We start from the raw sequence: 23,796 nt of genomic DNA, 5'->3' as shown, positions 1-23,796 counted from the left end.
TTTTCCCTTTTTGCATCAAAATTTATCATTTACTAGTGTTACGCGCCGCAAAAACAGTAAAGCTTTGCAAAATTTGTTAAATACTCATTTAACACTCGAACGCAAGAAAATCATGATCCGCAGTGCTTTATAATATCACGGTACTCAGCGCTGCCGCGCCCCCAGCCAAAAAAAAAAAAAAAGCATAACATTTTTAGCTGTCCCCTCTATTTGCCGCGTAATTATAATCACACAATCAATTATCATCCTTCTATGTTCGTCTTCATACACAACTTTTCAGCTTACTGCAGATCAATAAATGGAAAATTCTCCCTCAAGTCAACACACATTGAAAGTCTTCCCCCGTTCTTAGTCACACCTCTACCTTCTAACTGTGACAGTGTGACTTGAAGATCCAACATAAGCAATCATCCAAGATGATAGGAAATCAATAGTATATTAGCACAGTACAGAGACAACTAAAGACCGGGCCCAGAAAAACTGCAAACCGCAAAATCACATGCCCCGATTTCCTGAGAAATCAAAAAAACACTATAGACATATTCATTCAAGTATCACAAACAAACACGTTTCTACATGAAACCGAACTTGCATGTTAGAGGCAGTGATTAGTCTATGAGCTCAATACTCGGCCCAAAAAAACAGCTCTATAAGATCAATAATACAACACAGGTTAATATGAATGATTACGTATTTACATTCTTCACAAGCAACCTTGCTGGTGGTAATAGCTGTATAACAAGGTAAATCTTCACTAGTAAAAGCCCTTTTCTGCTTTATAAAACCAAAATGAGAAATGAAGACACTTTTGACAAGTAACAATGAAGACAAGTTAGAAAAAAGAAAATCAAAGGAAAAAATAATTGTGAGCTAACCTACAGTCACGGCTTTGATCAGCTCAGGTATCAGTTACAGCTAATCCAAGATCATACTGAAGCAGTGGCGCAAGTATGTACTCCACAGCTGATCGCTGCTTAGTAATTTCACTCATGATTGTTAATTTAGCTGACTCACAAGCTTTTTTATTTGGGAAACCAATAGTCCATCTCCCGTCTGTCACATGATCGGATGGGTTGAGGTGCTTTCCATTTCCACTGTTAGTATAGAACTCTGCATCAAACTCTCTTATTTGAAGACGCAACCATGAAGGGTGCTCCTCGTCTATCTTAGGCTGGATCAAGGAGGCAATGAAAATTAATGAAAACATGCATCAAACATGATCAAAAGATATTAAATATGTACACACACAACATTCATAGATGAATGGCTATTTGATGGTTTTTTGTTGCTTAGCATTTGATTTTCACAATCGAGATGTAGCAAAATTTATCATTACAATAAATGACTAAATGAGTCATTGAAGTTATGCAAAAGGGATGAGTGCGTGCGCTCGTTTTCCTTGCTATATGCGTCTTCTAGAATCGCATGAAGATATGCACTGCAATGCATAAGAGTACAAAGTATTCCGTCCTTGAGCCTATCTGGTAATATCTAGAATCATTTGGATAAGAAATCTAAGTTTATAAAACCAACAAAGAGTGAAACCGTCAAAGGCATCTTCTCTATTAGGTGATCTGCCGACATCCTATAAAGATATGACAACTACGTTCTAACCATTAGAATTTTAGGATAACATCTAGCTTACACTCAACCCTGCCAATGGTGCAATTGCAATAACAACTCCACGATGACTGCGAAAAGGATGTTTCTCGGCAAGAAGCAACTTTCCAGCCATTCCACTTGCCACCGGTATCAGGTATATATCCCTGATTTCAGAATTGGAAAATGCAATTCTGCAGGGTGCACCAGATTCTGCAACCGCCATGTAGGGTTAGATGATCAAGAAAAATGATGCCAGGGACAAGATAAACTTTAATCAGATTATGCCTACCTAAGGAAACATCTGATCCGAAGCTAGCATTTGAAACATCTGAAGCATGGATTGCTCCAGAATCATTGGTGGTAGGACTGCCCAGCAATAATGGATTCTCAACTAATACACCTTTGGAAATATATGACTTCAGCTGGATGTGGAGAATAAAAACCTGCACATTTAATTAATAAGATATGTAACCTTCTAGAATTTTGATGAGGATTATATTAACATGTTAATAAAAGCAATGAAATATTGGACCCAGAAGAAACCTTCAATTGAACTCAAAATAAAACAGCAAGAAAATTTTTTACCAGGATATTATTTTTTATGAAAAAGTTAGCATAGGACAAGGCAGGAACCAGAAATGAAAACTTACATTGAAGCTTCATATATATTGTACTTTGAAAGTAACATGAACTTTATCAAGTCAAAACATCTGAGTCACACATGCAAATATCAAACAAAATAAATTTCATGCATTTAATCATGGATTTCTCCACTTCTCATACAGCTAAGTAGAAAACAGATGTAATGTTCCATCACAAGAAGAAGAAGAAGAACACATTATTTAAAATCATTTTTGTTCGGTGTATCACCATACGACTTTTAAATTTTATGAAAAGAAGGCTCCAATTTTCCAATATTGCTATATTGACTTGAATATCATTTTGACAGCAAACACAAATAAAGCATCACGAGAAGATACAGCTTATCTTTATAGAGGTAAGAAATAACCATATTGGTGATCCATAAGATGAATTTGAACTTCATATAAACTGACCAGTCATCATGAACAAAATACCACAGCTAATATGCATGACAACAGGAAAAATAAATCAGTTACAACACCTTCACTGCATCAATCATCCCTTGCCAAGCAAAATATGAAGATGTTTCACCTGTAATAATATAATTTTATTTACTCTTTGGAAGATCGAATAATAACCAGTACTTTGAAGAAGATGCCAGGAATTCATTCAAGATGAGAATACCATTAATTGATTGTCGGTGGAGAGCGAGCTCTAGCAAGAACAAAGGATCTTTATGCTGGGAGGATTCCTCGAGAACTGCATGTAGTATGAAGCATGAGCACAGAGAAACAAGATCATGGAGTTCAATTTGCCTTAGAGCATAAGGATAATTTTAACTGCTACTGTTTTCATTTTCAAGGAAATCTATGTGCGTTTTATTCAGCCAAATTTACCATATTTTAGTTATAATCAGTCCTCAAACAGTTTGCCAAATAAAAATCTACTAGGTTCAATCACAAAGTCAATCAGGTAACAGGTACCTCTTTTACAACTTGCCCATTGACTTCTTAAAGCATTTGGAATATGATCAAACCAAATTCCATCAAGTTCTTTTAGAAAGCCTTCTCGGGACTGCTTGCATGAAGTCTGTTGATAAAAACTAGAAAACATAAAACTTCAGAAACTTTGGGTGCAATACAAATTGATATTCGTGAAATGGCAATGATGAAATTAATCTTTGCTTCCCATAGCTCGGAAACCACATCCAAAGCCAAAAAAACGAAAAAGATGAATTCAATCATGTAGAGACATCAATTTTCCTTAGTCATACTTCTGAGAGAGAGAGAGAGTTATATATACATGACACCAGCAAAATTCCATTTACAATAGCAGTGTACAGGAAACTAGCTGAATACCTACATTGAACAGGTGGAGATTATCACCATGAAGTCCCACTCTGTGAATGCTAAGTAGCTTTAGAAAGCACCACCCCGTATGCCATAGTGTCATAGCAGAGAGGGATTGCTGAAAGGCTAAAACCTTCAACAGAGCATTTAAAATCTGCAGATTTCAGAGGAACCAGGTATTTTGTTATCTTGCTTAGTGTGGAAACCAAATTCAAAACCTAAAACAACAAAACAAAATCTAGGGATTGATAGTAATGTTAAATATACCTCAGGCATAAATTTAATGAAGATACCTCCATCTGCAGATTTAGAAGTCGATTCATCATCAGTCTGCAACTGAAACACAGAAAGAGGAGATAGAAGAGAGAGAGAGAGAAATGTAAGACATTGAATTCTAGTTGAGGAAAGGTTCCAAAAGTAGAATAACGAGCATAAAGCATGCCACATTAATATAATGGCAACATGTAACTAATAACAGGCATACAATTACATTTCGCACCTTATATAACCCAATCACTGGAGCTACGGCACAATCAAGATCTGCAGTCAAAAGGTGAATTTTAAGAAACTTAAAACTTACTGATGAAGATTACTGCCAGGCTACATGCGTAGAGTGAAATCAATGTACCTTTACTTTCTGACAAAATAAGTAATAAAAACAGAGAAGCTAGCAGCATGACATAATGGTCAGAGAAAATATATGCAAGTATTCCATCCCTGCAGCAATACATATTTCATTAGAGAATGTCAAGATACTTATCAACTTTCATTCTGATGGAACCCAAGCAGAAAACTGCATAAATTATATGAACACTATGATAGAATCCCCTCATGAATTAACATGTGAGTAGGCCAAAAGCAACGATGAAAACTGAGAAAAGACCAACCTTTTAAGATAAATATCCCCATTGAAGCTGCGAACATTGAAACTGGACATGAAATCTGCCATATGAGCATCATCATAGTTACCGTCATTGCCCTCTACTCCTTTGCACTCGGGAGCAGAACACATAACTCTTTTCACTTCATTCACGTGCTTAGAAAAAGGATAAACACCATTGTGTTCATGAGATGCATTGCCTTCATTCAGATGTCTCACATTTAAGGTCAGTAAAGGATAGAGGATAACTCCAGCCACATTATTGATTATCCACCTTCCACCAACAACTTGAAGAAGAAGTGACAGGACATATAGAGACGTGATTGCAGATAGTTCTGACTCCTGGAGCACATAATGTGTTGTAACAAGTATATCATATGGAAAAACGCTTTCCAGATAAAGCAAGAACAATTGACATGCAAGAGTTCCATCAACATGAAATTTTCACTTCTGTTTTCTAGTAAAGTTGTTTTAAATTTTTCATTTACCTTGTTGTACGTAAGCTATCCCCTACTTTTAGAAAATTTGAACCCTAATGAACTCAACAGTAACCTTTAGCATAATTAGGAATGGTGCAAAACAGAGAATAGTAACAAATAATGGAATATTAATTTGCAGGACACGTCATAAACAATATTCAGTATGAAAAACATATGATCTCACATTGTTCTCTTTTGAAGCCAGTAATGACATTATTATTGGAAATACAAGTCTGTCGAGAAGATTTTCAGTAACAAGTCTACTCAAACAAGGCTCGCCAACACTAAGTATGTCTTTGAGGTAGTATAGATCATCCACAACTTTATCAGATTCAACAATCAGACTGTTTCTTCCCTTTTGCATGTCCATCTCCCTGCATCAACGCAGAACATTCATCTCTTAAGATTCACCTTGAGCACATACAAAAATTACAACGATTATCTTAAAAAATTCTAAACTAAATACTAGAAACATACCCTCTAGAATGGAGACAAGCGTCTAAATGAAAGCAAATATCTCTTAATCTGTAAACCAGGTCAGAGAAGTACTCTGAAACTGGAGGAGTTGTTATGAATCGAAAGACCATGACATCGCTAACTGTAGAACCAAGATTGTGTTAATGTTAAATTGAAAGCGTATTGCACAAAAGCATGATCATAAACAAAGACAACAGTATACCATGGTAAATGTTAAGAGTCAATGCACGTATAGCAGTCTTAATCATCCTTTCCTCGTGATGGGCAAACCTAAGAGCCTCAGTATACAAGGGAAAGGAAACAACAGCATCCTGCAATTGATAGATCATCACAGAAGAATCACACAAGGGTTTGGGTGAATTCTACCGTAAATGCAAAAGGAAGCAGTAAACTGAACACACTGCCAATTTATTGCAAACTGATAGTTACAGAAAATTGGTGACACTAATATTCACCATAAGTGCCTCCTGAACTACATATATTAAGTGGAGAATTATGTAAATCTAGTTTGACTGAAACCTTAATCAAAATAACATTATATTATATCTGCTGATGGCATGCTTTATATGCTAAAATAAGATCTTTAATGGTCCAAGTAAAAAAAAAAGGCCTAATAAATGCAACACAAAAAGATTGTGCCCTAGGTCTCGTTCAAAAGTGAGACAGCAACAATGTTGGTTAAACATATACCAACAATACAATAAAATGATATTTATCTTACCCCATGAACCTTCACAAGCAGGCAAAGTGTGTCTCTGTTTACCTTACTGCTAACAGCTCTGAATGAATAAAGAAACAAAAAGTTAGAAGAAGAGTAAAAACAAAAGTGAGGAAGGAGAGAGAAACATCGAAAAGAATGAATAGATCAAAACCTTAGAAAAGAAACGTAGTATGGAGCTAAGTCTCCCCCATCAAAGATATATGGATGTGAAATTATGTTGTTAATATAATCATTGCTGAAACAATAGTCTGCAACATGCAAAGATATCACAACAATTTTACATGAGTAACAGTCCTAATCCTGGTCTTGCTAATTGAACACTTTTCAGATAATAATTCAAATATGCAGAAACAGGTTAAACTTAAAATTTTAGGAGATTAGCCACAGATGACAATTAAGTAAGCATCTTACAGATAGAATGTTCACTATCCATATTTTGGATCAGTATGCTCAGATACTGAAGCAAAGGTGCCTCGATTTTAGAATTTTTACTGATCTTTAGTATACGAACGAATTCTGCCAGTACTTGGTGTTCCATGAAACATCTGAACAGTTACAATCAGTCAGGAGTATACAAATTTTATCAAGATCAAAGAACAAAATCAGAAGACAAGAATGTCACAGTGCACAAGGGACCCGTACTCAAAAATGAAAGGATCTTGTCTATCACCATAAGTGACTATCTCAACAATGGACTGCAGCAAATCCATCACTAGTTCCTGAAAGAAATGGCAGGAATGGCAGGCATGAGTATATGGCTGTTCCCCTGGGTCCAGTAACTCCAGTATAACTTAAATGAAATTAGGAATGGCATTTTATGGGGGGATAAATGAACAGCATGGATTAAAAGTGAATTAATTTACCATGTTTTGTTTATTTACAACTTTAATCCGCCGCAATTCATTGATGACAGATCTGTAAACCCAACGAGATCATACAGGTCATAAGTATGACAGAATGATCAACAAAATTAATTTAAAAATGAAACAGGCATACAAACCAGAAACAACAGATCTAGGCGCTTAGAATCTGACAAGTCATAACAGCTTTTTTCTGGCTAAAACATAGGTCATAACAACCACTCCCTAACTTTTCAGCTTGACCCCATCCAAGGGGCTGTGTATGGCTCCAAGGATTGAACATTGGAGAATATAGGCAGGGAATGAAGACTTCCACTATATCCTGACCCTTACAAGTAGGATATGATAAGGAACTGTGGGAAATTCAAATGTCCACTATATTTGTGTTAGAAATTTGTTTATAGAGATCACAGCATTGGACTAATTCAGTGAATTGCTATTAAGACTTGCAAGTTGGGCGGTGCTACTTAAAGCCTAACATTTACATTCCGTCGGAAGGGATGATCAGTAGGCTGTGGCAAGTCAGAGTGCTTCAAAACAAGCATTCACAGGTGCGACTGTCGAAGCATGCACAATTAATACAAACATGATAAACTTCGACATTTTACGAATCAGTGGATTGTTTGCTCCAATATGTTATGGTCCACCTATGACCAAAAATTATAATGCCGGTTGTTCAAGCATTCAAAATAATTAATAGCGGAGCCTAAGATCATAACAATACCCCATTTCCTTTCACTTAATTCTTTCTCTGCGTCATATAAAATTGCAATTTACATGCAGCTAAATTTGACATCAAACCCTAAAAAAGGTGAAGTACATTGGGAAAAAGAGGAGAGACAGGGGGGATTAAACGAAAAGGAAAACTTACTTGAAGTGCTCAATAGAGAAGCGATCGACGGCTCGCCAGAAGGTATGCCACATGGTGATGAAGGAGATCTGCGGAGACGGTAATCGAAGTTTTGCATTGCAATGTAAATGAGTGGTGGCGCCCAAAAGCCAAAACACGCTGCTTTGGCCGTTTGGTAGCTTCCTTTTGCCGTAAACGCCTCCCTCAACAACCTTTCAACCCCATCATACATCAAGTCAACCCTTTTATTTCTGACCTCTTGGCATTCACCTTTTTCGTGACCCCAGAGGGAGGGGAGAAAAAAGAAGCAAAGACATGGAATTACTCAGAATCTGGAGTCACAGCTCTTAGCTCACTTCTTACGCATCTCTGTGCTAACTGGTGTTGACTCCTAACTAAATTCATAAAAGATTAATATAAATTTTAGTCCTTCAAATTTAAGTCAATTTTGATATTAGTTTCTGGAATTCTAAACACATGATATTGGTTCCTAGAATTTTGGTCATTACAAAGTGTTGGTCCCTAATATCTTCACACCATTAATTTTGTATGAGATGGCACTAATACTGGTAGCCTAGTGAGGGGAACATGCTGACGTGGCAATCAATAACAACTGAAGTGATTTCATCGCTCACTTCAAAAGACGGTGGGCTAAACCGTAGCATATATGGCTCTTTACAGGTGGTTCCTTCGGGGCGCAATGCTAAGTCCCTTTTTTTCAATAACTTCTTCATCATCTTAGCATGCTCATCGTGATCCCTTGTTAATCAGAGGGTCTTGATGGGTGAAAGAATCTCCGACATTCTGCTCAAGCTATATGTCACAGTGATCAAGTTTCTTCTTTGATGCAAACGACAGATAAAGAGGATCCAACAATGTTTTGTGGTTGCATAAATAAAGCTGAAGATGATTCCCCTTACTATCCTCTCATCATCTTCATTACTTGTGTTGGGCATTAAAGTCATCAAACGCAAAGCAGTGATTGACAGTAAAGGAAATGATATGTGGTACAGAAGTAATTAAGCATTACTGGCTAAAAACCAATCCATTCACTAAAGCTTGACCACAAGTTGATCAAGCTAATTAATTAATGCAATGTTCAAAACAATAAGACTAAAAGAACAGAACCTGTAATGAGTTGATAATTTGGAATCAAGAGACTTGGTCAAGCTATAAATGTTGGGGTGTCAAGACGTCCTTTGCCTTCCCATTCAAGAGCTTGGACTTAAATGGGTTGATCTCATCCCGAAGACTATGTCACCACATTATTATTATTATTATTTTTTGAGCAAAACACCACATTATTTTATTAGCTCTGTTTTTAGTCTCAAAAATAGAGACTAGCAGAGATGCAATTTGAATTGTAACTTGACATTATTTTAGTTGCATATCATGAATTTTGATGACATCACAACAATATCGTAGTTGGATATGATGGATTTTAGTTGAATATAATAGTAGCTAACGAGGTATTATCAATGGAGTACACAATATAAGGTGGAATCGCCACCTATCAACAAGAGTTTTTCTTTTCATGACACAGTGTATAAGCTGTAAATTAGGGGGAAAATATTAATTTACTTATTTTATTTCAAGATCTAATAACAAAGCATTTGACATACCTTGGAGATGTATCCATCATAAGCAAGCTTGTACTTGCTGTCAAGGGGAGTCCTAAGCACCATTATGCCATTCACACATGAAATATGCCACTTGGACCGTGGAATTGTCTTTTTTTTTTTTTAGTGGAAAGAGGAGTATTATTGCAAAGTTGTTGTCTCGAGTGAATTAGTGGGAGAGATCAACAACGTATTTGCTGCCTCCATTTATATTGTTTTGTCATGAGTGTGAGCTTTTTTTGAGTTGCTTTTTTTTCCCCTTTGTGTCCAGGTCATCAAGCTATATATGTGCCAGCTTGTATATCCACCTCATTAGGTTAACAGTGTTAGTGCCATCTCAGATGAAGTTAACGGTGTAAAGGTATCAGGGACCAACGTTTTGTAACGACCAAAGTTTTAGCGACCAATACCATGGATTTGAAATTTCAAGGATCAATACCAAAATTGACTTAAATTGAAGGGACTAAAATTTGTATTAATCCATTCATAAATTTTAAATTTTATTACAATCTAGACTGCATGGTGATCAATATTACTGACACAAGAAAAGAAAGTGAGAAACTCCTGTGCACTATTGTCAAACTCGCGAGTTGACTCTCTGAGTTTGATGTTTTTACGTTTTTAGTTAACAAAATTGTGTCAACTTGCTTTTAAACTCGTGCTAAATTTTGTAATTTAATTATATTTAGTGACTTTATATATGAATTTTATAAAAATTTCTTTGTTGAATATGATAAATTATAAACATTGATAGATATAATTTTAATTATTTAAATTTAAAATATATTTAAATAAAATTGTTCTCATTTTTTATATATTAGTTATTTGATTATATATTTTTAATACTAATTTATTAATAAAAGTAAACTCTTACAAGTTCATGATCTGAGTCTGCGATCCAAGTTTACATCATTAACACGAGTTTGTTTAAACTCGTGAGTTTAACAACCTTACTCCCGTGACCGGAAAAGGAAATAAAATAATAGGAGATGGCCGGAAGATTTTACAGGGCGTCTACTGTTTTTTGAAAATATCATGATATATTTTTGGAAAATTGAAAAAAATTTCTCATTAAAAAATTATTTGTGAAAAATGTCTAATAAAGTTCTAGTAGTATCTTACACGTACTTTGATTTAGGTCAAATTATATGGCAAAAAAAGTCAGCCTCAAAATTATTATTCGTCCTGCTTTCATTTTTTTAATACTTTCTTACCACTTGTTTATGTAAAAATTTTGGCGTTCCTGCATTTAAATTCAAAATAAAATGACGTGATTTCTTCATTCAAAAAAACATCTATCTTCGAAGGGTGTCCCAAATGGACCAGTCCCATCCGCATTAAACCGGCATCTTGAAATGGGCCAACCCACTCCTCCAAACAAGCAAACATTGATAACCTTTTAAAAGAGGGGTTGGGGTAGTTGAATGTTTCTATCGTTGTTTTGAGTAGCTTCTTTTGAACGTGTAATTGTTCTTGCAAATAATTAAAAAATAAATAAATCTACAAGGGCAAGTATTTCACTTAATTATAAATATAAGATTGTTATAACTAGTTCGTAAAATTTTTAAAATATTTAAGATGGTTATTTATAATTAATATCTGGAGATTTTGCAATTTTTTTGTTGAAAGTATCCGTTAATGAGTAGAAATAAAAATGTCCAAATAAGTAAAAATATTATAAAAAAGAAACAATTAAAATGTCCAAAAAAATAAAAATATTATAAAAAAAACAATTAATGTGTGACACATTAAAATTTAAACATTATATTTACGGACTTTCATATTAGGTGCAGTGAGCATATAAATTCTCGTGTCACCTAAAAATAAGCAGTCTAGGCTCTAAAATGTTCAAATGTATTTTCCCTGAAATTCCAGTATTGTACCAGTCACGGTTGGACAATCAATCCACCGGACCAGTTTCAATATTCACTGTAGTACTCCTCCGGTCCTTAATATAAGACCTATTTAACTAATTTTATTAGATTAAGGAAGTTAGGTAAGTTAGTTAATTATAAGAAAAGTGACACATTTTTCCTAAAACACCATAATCATCTTTCTTAATACCCCTCTTCCTCTTCTACTTGATTATGGTTGAGAGAGTATCCATAGGGGTAATTTAGAGAAAATTAATAAATATGAGAAATGGGTTTTATATTTAGGACCAAAACCAACTCAAGAATTGAGTCCTATATTAAGGACCGGAGGAGTAATATTTATCAAATCTCAACTGTTCAAATTGAAAATGGATAGCTAAGATTTAACTTTTTATATTTTTATTTTTTAAAATATTTTTCTTTAATATATAGATAATCCAAAATAAATATAATCTTTTAACTGTAAGTTTTCTTAAAAATATTTTTTATTTAAAAATCAGTAGTGAAAAATTTAAATCTACACCATTAAAGTATATATATATATATATATACTTTTCTGGAGAAGTGTTACACTGTAAAGTAGGTTTTATATTTAGGATTAGAAGAGGGGGTTGAAGACTGGAATGATGAATAGCATGGCGTTCACACAGAAACTGGTCCCCAGTCCACTGTGGATCACTGAGATTCCGGTCCCAATACATCCGATCCAAGTCAGCAAAATGTGGTCCCATTCAAATTCTTAAAAAACCTCAAATACTTTCAATTCAAAAGAGGGGGAAAAAAAAGACCTCACATAGTTGAGGCAGCATTTGGCCCTTTTGAAACAGCTTATGAGTATCTTATAGGTAATTTTTTAATAATAATTTACAAAATATGAAACAAATATGCAAAAAGAATTTTGTTTCGGTTTACGTAAAATGTGTTTATAGGAAATTTTTATTATGATTCCAAGCAGGCACGTTATCTTCTGCCTCCCCATGATCACGTTTTGAAACTGTAAATCCTTGGAGGAAGGAGTGTGCAGTAGTGGTGTTGTTGCTGTTACAAGCTGTAATTTTAACGCTGCACACAGATATGGGGAGCCGAAGGAATTACTTAACGTGAATGCTCATCTTAAAAAGTGGTTTGTGGAAACCGTACTACTGATCCATTGCATGAAATGAAACCCGTGCAGAGGAAAAAGCGGCAATGCACAAGAACGAAAAGACAAGAAATCAAGTCTCGTAATGTTTTGTTAGAGCTGCCCAACCGAATGCATGTATGGGCGCACGAGCAATGAACAATCTGCCTTTCATCTGATATTTGAATATTTCTTTAATTATGAGGTTTAACCAAACGCGGATTCCACTTCCAACCCGCCAAACGGGGCATTAAGTTCACGCGAAAAGGGAAACATGGCTGTTATTGAACTTTACCTGCAGATTTCACGCTGATTTCTTACGGTCAAATATTCAATAGCTCTAACACTGAAACTTTTAGCATGCGCTAGTAGTGTTGTGGAAACCTCGTCCCTTTTAATGTACGATCCTAGCTTTGACATGCATGATTTCCCACTTCCTTTATATGGCGTGGGGTTTGCAGTTTCTCGAACATCATACTCAGGGTGCCATCGAAATTATTACTACTTCTTATTGCAGTGACAAAATGATATGGTCCTTTTTTGCATTCCTTCAGGGCAGAGTCTTCTAATTAACTATTTTGCCTGTGGGCTCTCAGTTCTGCCAAGCAATCCCCGCCGTGAACGTTATCAGTGGTGTGCGGCCAACCTGCCTTGATTTAATTTCTTTGTATGTCATGATTGGCCGAACCAACTCGATGTTGGGTACTGAACGGCGCAAAAAGAAAAGACGCTGGAAGAGGGGAAGTTGAATAGGTATTGAGCAATCTAACCAATTGCAATGTCACACCACGGCTTTGCAGAGTGTGTTGTGCTGGTAGGACGCACTATCAGGCACACCCACACAAACCTTTTAGTCCACTAGTTAGATAATGAATGGATGGCTCTGATTAATGAAGATACCAAACGAAATTACAAGCCTATGAGACTATTGGATCGCTTGGAGATGACGAACTTTCTTGATCACTGATCTCACTTTCTGCTGCAATCTCTGATCCTTGTTCGAAGTCGTCTATAACTTCTCTTGCATGGCGATCCCCCTCCCCCCCAAAACCAAGCTCTCTCTCTCTCATGTCAAAAGCACTTTTTATAATGGATCGGTACCAAAACCTCGTTTCAGATGCTGACATCCCAAGTTAACGCAATGAAAAACTCATAGCCGGCAAGCGAAGAAAGAATCACGTCTATTTCACTGCTCTTTTTTGTCATCACTTGTCTGTCTTCTTATCAATGCAAAGGATGACATATATAATCGCCTTCGAGGGTATGATTGACAACGAGAGACAGGGAGGAAAAACCTAATTTCTCCTAGCCATGGCTCCTTGTTTCGGGTTTTTAGTCCTAATCACGGGAACAACTACTTCAAACTTTTATACGGAAATAGTGTTGTTCGTTTATCTCGATTTCTGGATTCCACAGTTCGTACCTCCTACCGGCATTTTGCGTCCGTACATGTTAGTGGCAGTTTCCTCGTAGGTTTTTCTTGCTGGCTAGATTAGTTTTCCTGTAGTTGAAAAGATAAAATGGTGAGCGGGCATCGCTTAAATGGTTGAGTGAAGTTGACCCACAAAGTTATTGTCACGCTCGCTTTAGGAACAATGGCCCTACCAAGCAGTAATGAAAGAAGAGGTCCGCAGATCAGTGATGACTGTTACCCCAATCCAAATTACTCAGACGCCTCAATTAATTAGACGTGAATTCGAGGTGCCTAATTTCTGTATTTTATATTTCACTCTGTCGGTTGCAGTTTACATCTGGAAAGTAAGACTGCTTCTAGATCTACGGGCGCAAAGAAAGCGACACAGGGGCACCAGAAAAAGCGGGCAAAAAACAAACAGAAGCTCTAACTTCACTTCCCAAAAGAGAACTTTTCCTAAAGATCATCGTAAGAAATAAAGCCTATTGAGAAAGGAAGATGGCATAAAGATCAAATGGTGTGTTCGTAAACGCTTGCTTCTTTGGAAAGAAATTTAAGCTAGACACGACAAGGATCATATGAATCACAGCAGAAAGCAACAATAGGGCCTTGTCACCGGCTCCTAGCATGGTATATCAACAAAACAATAGCATTGGTTTTTTTTAATCCTTTTGCGAAATCCATCCATCATCCACGTACGGTAGAAACCCGCAGTCAATAATGCACCAACTAAATTGACTTTACGATACCTAAAATCAACGAGTACTGCTGCTAACTTCATGATCCCTCATTAAAAATAAATATTACACCTGCCCCCTGCTACAGGCGCTCACTTTCAATCCCCCAGTCACGTTGGCGCCCCCGTGTTCGGCTACCATTTCCGCTGCGACCGCTCATTAACCACCATGGTTAAGCCTTAGCTGCCAACTCCTAAGCATTCTTGCTGCAACTTTGAGGCCGAAATCCAAGCCTGTTATTTTCCAAGTCATATTCCACATGGAAATCCTGCTGCTGATAATTACCCAGAATGATCGCCGGCCCGGCCGCCACTGCCGGACCGACCCCATTGTCTGAGACAATGGTCAAGCATGCGGCACCCGACTTACCAACCAGCGAGAAGTAATTGCTCAAAGGCAGTACCATTTTGGCACCCCCTTTGAATTGAAAAGTTAATTCCGGGAAATATGCTGATTTCTTGCTGGAAATAACGTAACACGGAGTCAGACCAGATTGGGCTTCTACGTCCCTGGCTCTGCTATAGTTACCCATTTGCCTCCCGAACTCTTGCGCCACTAAATCAAAAACAGGCTTTTCCATGAATGTGAAGGTCGAGCCAGAGTCCACTATGCAGCCTCCATTGCCTTGGGAATCTGGCTGCAGCATTTTGTGAGGAATTTTGACTTGCTTGCCACCCACGATGACTTTTCGAAGGCTTATATAGTAATACTGACGGAACGCTGAATTATTCGCTGACGGGTTAGACTGAAACGGTGCATAGCTAAAGCCGTTAGTCTTGGCCTTGGAGGATGCACTGTGCAAGATTAGTTCACTGCTTTTTGAGGAGTCGTCAAACCTGTGAGGTAGTAAACAGTATGAGAACCGGGTCAGACCCATCTGGGAGGGCAGGGACTCCGGTCCGCGACCGAACCCGGCGATCCCAGCGGGTTGCCGAGTTGACAAGATGGAACACCCGACAAGAAAATCGGGTACAATTTTTCCGGGGAAGTCCAGATTTTCTAAGAGTAAGAAGCCAGCCGTTGAGCCCAAACCATATTGAATTATGTAAGCAGGGCATATCTGCGAGCAATTTCGGCCATTGGGTTTGCAGTCTTGGCATCGAGCCTGAACATCAGAGCCGAATATCCAACTACATTTTGGGTTTTGGCAACCAACGATCTTAGAAGAGGATGAATTCTTGGGAATGAACTTGGGGATTTTGGTCAGGTCGATTTTAGGGAAGGAACATTTGGAGCAGAGATAGCGAGAAGTGCAGGGGAGCCAGACCAAGCTGCTTCCGGTGTCCAGGACGAAGGGAAATGTTTGGGGCGGCGTTCCAAAATTAAGATGAATGGAGTAGCCACCGTAGCTCCTGGGATAAGCTTGCGTTTTAACGAGGGGAGGTTTGGAATTGGAGTTGCGGTGCTTGAGGTGGTGAGCTCTGTTTCGAGTAGCGGAGGAGACTACTTTGAGGTTCTCAAATTCATCCGAAGACGGCTGCGTGGTGGGCAGAGGAGAGAGAGAGATGGTAATGGTGTTAGGTGTAGATGATGAAGATGAAGAGAAGGGGATGACAAAGAAAAGACAGAGAAAACAGAGAATGTGGGTAGAGGCCATTGAAGACCTTGCTCAGTGATGAAGAATGAGAATTGCTGTGCTGAGTTTTGGCCGGGCTTCCTCATTTATTTAGTACCTATCCTTTTTTTTTTTTTTGGAAGCAAAATAGAAATGATAGTTTGCCGTTTTGATGCACAGAAAGCAGGCGTGATAGTCAGAGAGAGAGAAAAGGTGGGGGATACGTGGCTCTTGCTGATCACATGAGAGCACTTGAAATAGCTGTTGCGTGGCAATAGTACGTGTGAGTTGATACGTCCTCGTCGTCCTGTAACGTAAATTTTGGGCCTTTTCTCCATTTTGGTTGCGACTTGCATGTCAATCCTGATAGGTTAATCCTTTAATTTCATTTTTGAACCTGGATTTTATTCTGGTTTTAAACAACTGGGATATTTATTTTTATTCGGGGGTATCCTGCCCCACTTTCCATCCCATTGGTTTGCAGCGTGCCTGCTGGTGCTGGATCATTGCCTGTACTTAGTCTGTCGTGTTTGGGCGGCACAGTTGTAAACCCAAGCTTCCACCAACGATTTCCACCGAATCCATTTTAACTTGGTTCTTTTTAAATGTTTGTGTTGTACTCTATGTTGGGCGCGCTTACGGATTGATGCGTGGTTTGACATCATAAATGTGAAAGGGGCAAAAGGTACGGCAATGAAAAATAAATCGATATCACGTTCAGGTGTTAATTGCAATGATTACGAATTGAACACGTTTTTTTTGGGGGGGGGGTATTCAGAATAGATGCAATGTGTAACCCGCAAATGCCAACTCGCCTACCCGTCTCATTGACTCGTTGTCGCCCGCCTCGTTGGTAACGGTATAGTTTGACAAAACTGGAAATGTCAAGTTATGAAACAGTGTACCGTATTGATAACTGATAAAGTACAACGTTTAGATGGACCCAAAAAATAAAAAGAAAAGAACACATTTCATCGGGAATACACATACAACGTACGGGAAGGAAATAAGTTTTTTTCTGAGGAGTATCAATATAACTAACGTTCTCTTGATTCATAACTGTAATCTTTCTTTTATTATATTTTGAAATAAACATGTAAGAGTTTCTTATTATGGCAGTAAATTTTCAAATATTTTCCAAATTTTATATGTCGAGCAAGTGTGACTAAATTAAAGCCGAGCCTATGATAACGAGCGGGAGCACTATCCATTGCCATCGTCGGTTGCAGTCGCAGAGGCCCTAAAGTGTAATGGACCAATATTTATAGAAAGCAACCAGAATAGACAAGTTTACATGTTAGTTCAAAAGAAAAATGTTGATGTTGCTCATTTTCTGAGCCATGGAATATTCAAAGGGGCCGACCATAACAGGCCCTGATATTTGACTTGGGCACAGGGTCTTTTGAGGGCACCCATTCCCAATTATGGATCAAGTTCAAGCCCAATACTCTCTTGATCCAATACGTTGTATGCTAACAGCTATCAAGTTCCCAGAACACGATTCACTTCATACTTATTAACGGGAATTATTGTATTAAAAAAAAAGAGGGGAATTATGTACATGTTATTGTTTTTATTATATTACCGGATGGACGATATGCACACGGGAGCATGGCAGCTAATTCACGCAAGTTTTATTTATTAAAATTAAAATTACCTTTAAAAAAAAATGTGTTCGCCGAGTGCCAAAAAATGACTTAGACCAAACTAAATAATCATCCTTATCGATATTTTTATGAAAATTTGTAGGGCCACATTTTATGCAGGACCTCGAATAAATTATATTATTCCTTATTTACAAATAGCATTGGCTTTATATATTACTCTATATTAATTTTCTATTACGCACACGGATGGATGTGCACAGTATGGATTGAAAATGATATGATCGTGAAATAATGAATTTATGGTACAGAAGGTTTATTTCATAAGTGGGATACATTGCCACGTGGAATGGAACAGGGAAATCAAATAGTATTGAGCAGAAAATATGATTTAGGGGTATTTGATAACTTTTAAAATTACTCGCCAGAAACATTTTTTTAAAAAACGGGACAAACTCCTTCGTATATTTATTTTATGAATTATAAAAATATTTTTAAAATTATAATTTGATTTTTATCCAGATGCCTCGTCAGTGAAAAGCCAGGACTGAGAAATCGGGGGAATAGATGATGCCGACGGGAGAGAACCCGGGGGGTACAACTAATGTGAAACTAAAATACAAAAGAAAGAGAGGAGAGAGAAAGAGGAACGTGTAGACGACGATCACTTGCCATAGAAACTAAAAAGGCGTGAGTTTAATTTGACTTGTAATTTTTGGACATTAAAGAAAAAGAATGGAGGGAAAGAGGGCCGTATAAGAGCCAAAGAGGCGGGGCAAAGATGGCATGAAGATGAAGGTGAGAGCGAGAGGGGTGTTGAATTCTGAGAACATAGCCGCAGAGACAGCACAGCCCACCCAACGTCACTTCAATTCCTGCCAGTGTTGGTTCTTTCGTGCACGTGTGCCACCGACGATACTGTCCCACCCTATCGCCTCCCATCAACAGCAGTGTCTTTTGCCCCCCTTCCCACTCCCAATTTTCCACGTGTTTTTTAATTTCTTTTTCTTTCATTATCATTATTTCCTTTTTTCTAAAATTGATCTTAAATATGAATTATTTATAGTATTTTTTAATTTTTACAGTTATTTAATTTTATTTGAAAAAAAGGAAGAAGGAAAAGATATTATTAATAAGAATAATTTGTAAATATTAATAGAAAAAAGACTTAGAGATAATTAGAAAATTTTATTAATTTAATGTGTCTATTAATGTGCAAAAATATGTAACAATGATTTATATTAAGCAGCAAATTCATATTTTTCCACGGGGGATCATTCAACATCTTACTGACCAGGCAGATTAGTAATTTCGTTTTTTTTGTACTGGATTAGTCCCACTATTGCAAAATATTCTTGAAATCATGTATGGCGTCTTAAATATTAAATTATACTAATTACAATTAAAATAATGCGAGTGTTTCTATTTCAAAATTTTAGAAGTGCATTTAATTACTACGAAAAATTTACTTTTTTGCCAGTTTATACCTTTTAAAGGGCAAAAATTTTAAAAATTATTTTGAGTGATGACTTAATCGTTGTTTTAGCTCTGCAAGATTGTGATAGGTGCTTGATACTATCTTCGGTCTTAATTATAAAAACTAGTTAATTAATTTGAGGAGATTAAAAAAAAAGTTGAGTTAGTTATTGTAATAAATATGTATTGTCTTTTTAAAATATCTTTGCTAATCCAGCATATGGATAGAACTATCATTATTAAAGGATTACCTAAAAAAAGTATAAATATGATAAATAAAATAGATTGAGATTTTATATTTAAGATAAAAATAAAAATAAAATAAAATTTTATATTTAGAACAGAAAAAAGTATAAAGGAAAACAGAGTGTCCGGAGGAGAAAGAATCATTTCACTAGAGTTAAAAAATAATGTGAATTGTTTAAAATTAATTGGGTCACAAAATTTCTTCAGGAAGGAGTCCTGCTTCAACAGTGGTGCTGTAAGTAATAGAGCATGCGGCGGAGGTTTTATAGTGGAGACGAAAATACAAATTAAAAAAATTAAAAAAGACGGGCACGGGATTGATGGGGTTGATGCCACATGTAGGGAGGGTAGTGTAGTGGCAGGGGGAGGAGGATGATGATGATGCTGTCTCTTCTCTCCTCTTCTCATCATAATAAATGCCGTCCTGCGCTCCATTCTCCCTCTTCTAATAATTATCCCTACCCCTACTTCCATTCCCCTTTCTTCCCTATCCAACCGTCACCCCAGACTCATATCACCACTGCCCTCATCAGTCTAGCTACAAGCCGGGACCAAGGGTTATGATGTAATTTTCTATTTTATTTTTAACGGCTCATATTACTTTTTATTTAAATAACAATAACTAAGTGAGTACTATATTTGCAGTAATATGGAGCAATTTTTCAACAAAAAAAAAATCCTCAATAAACGGATGACATGTTTGGGAGGCGAAGGAAAGAAAGAGGGGAAATGATGGATGGGAGGACGGTGTCATTGTGAGTCCCGAGGAGAAAAAAGAAGGAGAATTAAAAAGAGGGCAGCACCAAATACCAATCAATCCAAATCAACAAAAAACTGTAATCATTACTGTGTCTCTGCAAACACCCAGAAATGATGGATCCCCCATCTCCTTCCATTATTCTTCAACTCCCAGCTTTTCACACTTTCCTATGCCCTCTCTTTCTCTCCTCCCTGTCTCACAAATCACATCTCCCCCAACCAAAAAATTTTATGGTGCATTCACTAAAAAAAAACAACAACAAAAAAATCTCTTTTCAAGTTACTCGTAAGTCGCAGAGAAATTACTCACAAGTCATTTCTCTCCTTCTGTTTTTTTTTTTGAAAACAAAAAGGCTTCCATAAACACCGTTCGTTTGATTTCTTGAATTTCTTTGCCAGAATTTGATTTCTTGAATTAAGTGTGAAATTTAACATTTATATAAATTTGTTAAAAGGGCGAGATTTATGAGGTCATTTATTTATTATACGTAGATGACATTATATAAACTTACAGAATACATAGACTACAAAATTTGTATTCATAATTTATTGTAAAAATATTCTCCACTGATATAATTGATATTAATATGTATTCTTGAAGTTTTAATATTATACGAAAATAATGAAAACTCACAAAATTTGTTCGCTTATCCCCTATCAGTCCCAATATGTGGCATATAACGATTAAATTTAAACATAAATTGAAGCTTCTCCCGCGACTGTTCGACGGAGACGATAAGCCGATAACAACTGTTATTTGGGGGTAAAAAAATCCCTCGTCAGAGATGGTTGTTACTTTTGCTGATGTTGTTGCTATTTAAATTTTTAAATAAAAAGAAGATTTAAAGAAAGATCCATGCCCATCATGCCCAGTGCATGTATATGTCTATGCAAATCAAATCTGTAAAACAACATACCATTCATAATTTTTCAAAAAATGACGCGCCTCTGAAATTCATGCAGGATGGGATATATCCACATTCTAATTTAAAACTGTTTGGGGAAAAAGAGATAAAGAGGGGCAGGGGGAGAAGAAAAGTGTTTTTGTATTTACTTGTATTTCTTCACCTTTGGTGTTTTTGTCCGAAAAAAAAGCCGTGGTGTTTTTGTATTATTATTCTTTAAAATAAATATAATATTTATTTATTTGCTTGAATATAATTAAAGCGAAAAGTCTTCGTGGCTATTCCATCCCCCCCCAAAAAAAAAAAATTCTAAACTTTAGAATGATGTCGTGAACGTGATACTAGTCGAAGTCAAGTCACGTTCAAATTAAGGTTGGTGCGGGATTAAGTTCCAGCGAATGAATGGTTGTTTATATATATGCACATTCCTGCAACATGCTATTTAAGCATTCATCCATATCTTTAAACAGATTGGCGTATGCTTTTCTTCATTTTTTGAACGCAGGTCTGAACAGGATGCTTTGCGATAGCCCAAACAACGGGGTTCACACGTGACCTGCATGCTGCTTATCCTATCATTCGATCAATGATCAGTATTAAACCAAAAAAAAAAAAAACTAAATTTCCCATTCGTACATTATGAAGAGATTTAGGAGGGTGTTGGTAATGTTTAAAAGTGCTTCTAAAAAATACTTTTTTCATAAAACGTGATAAACTCCCTACATATTTATTATAGAAAAAATACTTAAAATTATAAAATTATAGTTTGGATTTTATCTAAATAGTTTTTTAATTATGAGATATTCATTTAATTCAACTCAATGCGTCCAATCCTGCTCATTGGTACAACATTCACATCAAGTTGGGTCAGCATATCAGGATAGGTTAGCGGCGGATAAGGCACTTATCGTTCTGACCCGACGTGCCTGTGTATATATATGTTTTGGATTTCCGTGGTTTTTGTTAGCTTAAGAATATTGTTGATTTTATTGGATTGCGTTTATTATATGTCTTGCGTAGTCGACTTATTGAGAGCTGAGACTTCAATATTTTAATTTATTTCAGAATTTTGTTTTTTTTAGCTCGTTATTGCATGAGCTCAAAAAAGAGCATTGCTCCCGAATTTAATGTTGCTTTTTGAAGAATTGTATTTTAGATCGAGGTCATTATATTATATTTTATTGGTAACCAGTGAGGTTGTTTTTTGGCAAAAATTTCAGCAGCAGGTCAAATCCGATCCATTGTTGACCAGTTGACCCAGCCGGAAGGTTAGCTCGGCCGAGCATCAAATCGGATCTGGACTGGGAACGCGAATACTTGAAATCTGAAAGTAGTCTGCTGCCACTGGTATAGCGTTCGTGTTTATTATATGAACGAGGATTTATCTTTCATGATATCTGTATTTTTTATTAGCTTTATATGTAATTATATACACTTCATTCCATCCACAATATACCTCAGTCTAACTAATTATAAAAAAAAAAAAAAAAAGGCTTGTTAAATCCATCTAAAATTGATTTTTTCAACTCTGCTGATATTATATTTAAGCATTAATTACAGAAATAAAATTGATAAATAAATATTGATTACTCTCAAAGACTCTTATATTTTGGATCTAATCGTTTATTGTAGAAGCAGTCTTTTTTTTTTTTTTTGGGTCAAGAACCTCTAGCGGCAATTTTATACTATGGACGGGGGAGTATATAGTGATTGGTTTTTCATCGTGACCCTCGTGGTGGTCTTTGTACACGCACTTGTTTATAATTATGGTAATAAAAAATTCAGGGCCTAGAATATCTAACACGGTTTAGTGCATCCTCGCTTGGCATCCATGTTCACATGCAGATCCATTTATAAATACACAAGCGCATATTAGTTGCTATAAATTATTAGGCAGAGATTTGAATCCCTTGTTGTGGTGCAGTCATATGATATTTTTGTAGACAGCTCCATGAATTTTTTCTTAACATTTAATTTAATGAAAACTGAGGCGTAAGTGTGACTTTGTAATACAACGTCTTTAAATTTAAGTCATATGCCTGAAACAAACGCTGCTGCTCCTTATGTCAACAATGCGTTGCGAATAAATTTTAATTCGCTGGCAATTTCAGTGAATAGAATAATATTGTCATATTTAAAGCCGAACAATCTACTCTTATTTAGTTTCAAATTTAAAGATATCAGTACGTAACAGTTTTTTCGCCCCTATCTAATTTATCGGTAACAGGAATTTATTAGTACTTGGTATTTCATGGATGATATTTTCCATTACCCACTTTTAATATATAAAGTTACTTTTACATCCCTTGGTGTCGGATGTTGCCATACTGCATCATGTGAAGCAACAGATCGATAATTTGCCCCGCGTCAGGAGGCTACAAATATTTTTGCTTAAATTATATGTAACTTGGACAGCAACGCTACCGGAAAACCTGAATAGCTAGAATAAATATTATTCAATAATCAATATCGCAGTGAGTGTTGCAAACTGACCAGTAAAACTGTATAAAATAACCTGAGCAGAGCTTAAATATCGCAAAATCACGTCGTGGACCTATGCTCTTCGGACTGTTTTTTAGTTGACTCAGGATGCCTTTTGAATTTGAATCGGGACAAGTGACAGTGAAAGACTGATAGTATTAATATAAATCACGACGAGACGTAAAGAGTGCACTCAGCTAACTGTA

At 36.4% G+C, this 23,796-nt stretch overlaps 2 protein-coding genes across 3 annotated transcripts; both read right to left on the bottom strand.

The window, feature by feature from the left end:
• Positions 1-523: 523 nt before the first annotated feature.
• On the bottom strand, positions 524-8,107 carry LOC114745806 (protein TRANSPARENT TESTA 9). Of its 2 annotated transcripts, none has more exons than XM_028933970.1 (20): positions 7,822-8,107; positions 6,954-7,005; positions 6,733-6,809; positions 6,502-6,635; positions 6,242-6,338; positions 6,091-6,148; positions 5,572-5,680; positions 5,370-5,490; positions 5,077-5,269; positions 4,421-4,755; positions 4,162-4,250; positions 4,033-4,073; positions 3,801-3,869; positions 3,547-3,687; positions 3,168-3,273; positions 2,869-2,943; positions 2,726-2,775; positions 1,892-2,045; positions 1,646-1,812; positions 524-1,171 (listed from the first exon to the last, which is right to left on the bottom strand). In XM_028933970.1, exons 1-20 carry the CDS (start codon positions 7,872-7,874, stop codon positions 899-901), a joined length of 2,394 nt encoding a protein of 797 aa, XP_028789803.1. In that variant the 5' UTR covers positions 7,875-8,107; the 3' UTR covers positions 524-898. The 2 variants fall into 2 exon arrangements, with proteins under 2 accessions (XP_028789803.1, XP_028789804.1); XM_028933971.1 differs by having other exon boundaries at positions 5,077-5,266; positions 7,822-8,106.
• Positions 8,108-14,489: 6,382 nt separating this feature from the next.
• LOC114745807 (probable aspartyl protease At4g16563) lies at positions 14,490-16,240 on the bottom strand. The gene has a single exon (XM_028933972.1). It carries the CDS (start codon positions 16,159-16,161, stop codon positions 14,758-14,760), a length of 1,404 nt encoding a protein of 467 aa, XP_028789805.1. The 5' UTR covers positions 16,162-16,240; the 3' UTR covers positions 14,490-14,757.
• Positions 16,241-23,796: the final 7,556 nt, after the last annotated feature.

This window comes from Neltuma alba, unplaced genomic scaffold (genome assembly GCF_004799145.2).
Source record: "Neltuma alba isolate B1F8T4 unplaced genomic scaffold, ASM479914v2 tig00004829_pilon, whole genome shotgun sequence".
Lineage (NCBI taxonomy): Eukaryota > Viridiplantae > Streptophyta > Magnoliopsida > Fabales > Fabaceae > Neltuma > Neltuma alba.
Note: the sequence above shows the minus strand (reverse complement) of the source record. Positions and strands in the feature narration are given on the sequence as shown.

Excerpts from the sequence above, each read along its gene's own strand:
- LOC114745806 (XM_028933970.1), bottom strand. The coding sequence starts at position 7,874 with ATGTGGCATACCTTCTGGCGAGCCGTCGATCGCTTCTCTATTGAGCAC. Across the intron at positions 6,636-6,732 it reads CAAGATCCTTTCATTTTTGA|ATGTTTCATGGAACACCAAG; the intron begins GTACGGGTCCCT and ends GTAACTGTTCAG. Across the intron at positions 5,270-5,369 it reads GCTTGTCTCCATTCTAGAGG|CAGGGAGATGGACATGCAAA; the intron begins GTATGTTTCTAG and ends TCTGCGTTGATG.
- LOC114745807 (XM_028933972.1), bottom strand. The coding sequence starts at position 16,161 with ATGGCCTCTACCCACATTCTCTGTTTTCTCTGTCTTTTCTTTGTCATC.